Source organism: Myotis brandtii, unplaced genomic scaffold (assembly GCF_000412655.1).
Source record: "Myotis brandtii unplaced genomic scaffold, ASM41265v1 scaffold45, whole genome shotgun sequence".
Classification (NCBI taxonomy): domain Eukaryota; kingdom Metazoa; phylum Chordata; class Mammalia; order Chiroptera; family Vespertilionidae; genus Myotis; species Myotis brandtii.
Window position 1 is genome coordinate 5843460 of NW_005367209.1, and position 2695 is coordinate 5846154.

General features: G+C 50.5%; 1 protein-coding gene across 1 annotated transcript; it reads left to right on the top strand.

Annotated features, from left to right (window-relative positions):
- Positions 1-560: 560 nt before the first annotated feature.
- Positions 561-2143, top strand: LOC102247859 (pre-mRNA-splicing factor CWC25 homolog). The gene is made up of 2 exons (XM_005874679.2): positions 561-709; positions 819-2143. Exons 1-2 carry the CDS (start codon positions 635-637, stop codon positions 1980-1982), a joined length of 1239 nt encoding a protein of 412 aa, XP_005874741.1. The 5' UTR covers positions 561-634; the 3' UTR covers positions 1983-2143.
- Positions 2144-2695: the final 552 nt, after the last annotated feature.

Sequence of the window (2695 nt, forward strand, 5' to 3'; positions counted from 1 at the left end):
AGATAAGAAACGCCCTAACCTTTGGAATAGAAATTGACAGGATTAAAATCAACTGATATAAATACAGATGTAACAAGACAATAAAAGACAGAACCTGGCTGGAGAAACCAACTATGCTGATCAACTAAACGCTGCCCCCGTGTCCTTCCTTCTTCGCCGACTCCGTCCACACCTTGGGGAATTCTTGGACCTGCTGGGGCTGGACCCCAACATATGGCGCCCGAACAGGGATTCCCCTAGGTAAGCCCCTCCCCCCATTGAGAACCCCTGCACTCGGACGGATAGGACTCCACCGTAGGAAGAGGGTGGATAGTCTTTGCTGACTCCGTCCACACCTTTGGGAACCCCTGGAACAGAATTCCCCCGGCCTCCCCTACCCCCCAGTGTTTTATGTCTATTGGTTATGCTTATATGCATGCATACAAGTCCTTCGGTTGATCTCTTATGACCCGCGACGCCATCGCCTCATTGGAACACCCTCCAGGAAGTAGAATGTAGATCCGGCTGTGAAAGCGGCCACCAGTAGCCCCCAGAACAGATCTGGGGCGGTCGCACCTGAACTATTTCTCTACATTTCCTCTCACTCCTTCCTGAGTCTTCCAGGTCCATGGAGTGAGGACACGTCTCCACCATCATGGGGGGCGGAGACCTGAACCTGAAGAAGAGCTGGCACCCGCAGACACTCCGCAATGTGGAGAAAGTGTGGAAGGCTGAGCAGAAGCATGAGGCTGAGCGGAAGAAGATCGAGGAGCTTCAGCGGGAGTTGCGGGAGGAGAGGGCCAGGGAGGAGAGACACTCCGGTGGAGAAAGTGTGGAAGGCTGAGCAGAAGCATGAGGCTGAGCGGAAGAAGATTGAGGAGCTTCAGCTGGAGTTGCGGGAGGAGAGGGCCAGGGAGGAGATGCAGCGCTACGCAGAGGATGTTGGCGCTGTCAAGAAGAAAGAAGAAAAATTGGACTGGATGTACGAGGGTCCTGGTGGGATGGTGAACCGTGATGAGTACTTGCTGGGGCGCCCCATTGACAAATACGTTTTTGAGAAGATGGAGGAGAAGGAGGCAGGCTGTTCTTCTGAGACAGGACTCCTCCAAGGCTCTATCTTTGCCCCATCGGGTGCCAATTCCCTCCTTGACATGGCCAGCAAGATCCGGGAGGACCCACTCTTCATCATCAGGAAGAAGGAAGAAGAGAAAAAAAGAGAGGTATTGAATAATCCTGTGAAAATGAAGAAAATCAAAGAATTGTTGCAAATGAGTCTGGAAAAAAAGGAGAAGAAGAAAAAGAAGGAGAAGAAACATAAGCACAGAAACTCAAGTAGTGATGGTTGCAGCAGTGAGGATGAGCGCAGCTGGGGGAGGTCTCAAAAGAAGATGGTAAATTCTTTCTCTGTTTTATCCAAAGTTCCTGGGTATGGTTTACAGATCAGGGACTCCAACCATAGCCAGCGTCTGCAGGGCCCTTTGATGGCTGAGCCAAAAGGACTGCATCGGTGGAAGAATGATTCCAGGTCCAGGAGCTCCTCCCCCTCACCTCCCAGACATGCCAGCAAGAAGAGCACCAGAGGAGGGTCCCGGGACAGGAGGTCTCGATCCCCAAGGCCAAGCAAAACGCACAACTCTAAGGTAAACAGGAGAGAGAGAGGCCGAACTAGGAGCCCATCACCTAAAAAAGAGGTCTACCAAAGGTGGCACGCACCTGGATATACCAGAAAGCTCTCATCAGAGGAACTTGAGCGAAAACGGCAAGAAATGATGGAAAATGCCAAGTGGCGGGAGGAAGAGAGGCTGAACATCCTTAAGAAGCACGCGAAGGACGAGGAGAGGGAGCAGAGGCTGGAGAAGCTGGACTCTCGGGACGGGAAGTTTATCCACCGCATGAAGCTAGAGAGTGCGTCCACCTCCTCCCTGGAGGACCGGGTGAAGCGGAATATCTACTCTTTACAGAGAACCTCGGTAGCCCTGGAGAAGAACTTTATGAAAAGATGAAACCATCCTCTCTTGCTGGTTTTCCTGAATGTTCCAGGGAAGCTGCTGACCCCTTAAAAATTCTCTTTATAAGAGTTCAAGTGACTTCTTTCACAGATGTCAAACCACCACTGTTCAAAGTGACTCTCCTCCATTGACTCCTGAAACAGCTACGTCATTTGAGAACTTCTCCTGGCTGGAGAACCCAACTATGCTGATCAACTAAACGCTGCCTCCGTGTCCTTCCTTCTTCGCCGACTCCGACCACACCTTGGGGAATCCTTGGACCTGCTGGGGCTGGACCCCAACACTCAGAGCAGGGCTGAAAACACAGCCATGTCCTGCCTGCAGTTTCCAGGTGACAGGAACACACATAAATGTGCATGCCACACACACACACACAAATACATATTAAAACTGGAAGTGATTGCTATACTTTTAGAATATAGGGTGTTTGGGGTGTGGGGAAAGAAAAGAGGGACTTAATTTAGATTCAGGGAGTGGTGGTAGAGGAAGATCTTTCTGAGAAAATGAGGTTTCCAGTAAGTTCTTTTAGAGAAAATGAGTTTTGGGGTTAAGTTCCTTCCAAGAAAATGACAGAGAGTAGGCAATAGCCCAGGAAGTGCTGTTTCAGGCAAAGGGAACAGCAAGTACGGAGGCTGGATGAGGGGTTTGTGCTTTATCCTAACTCAGAGCAGGACGTGATCAAATGTGAAAGGTTTGGAGGGGAAGGA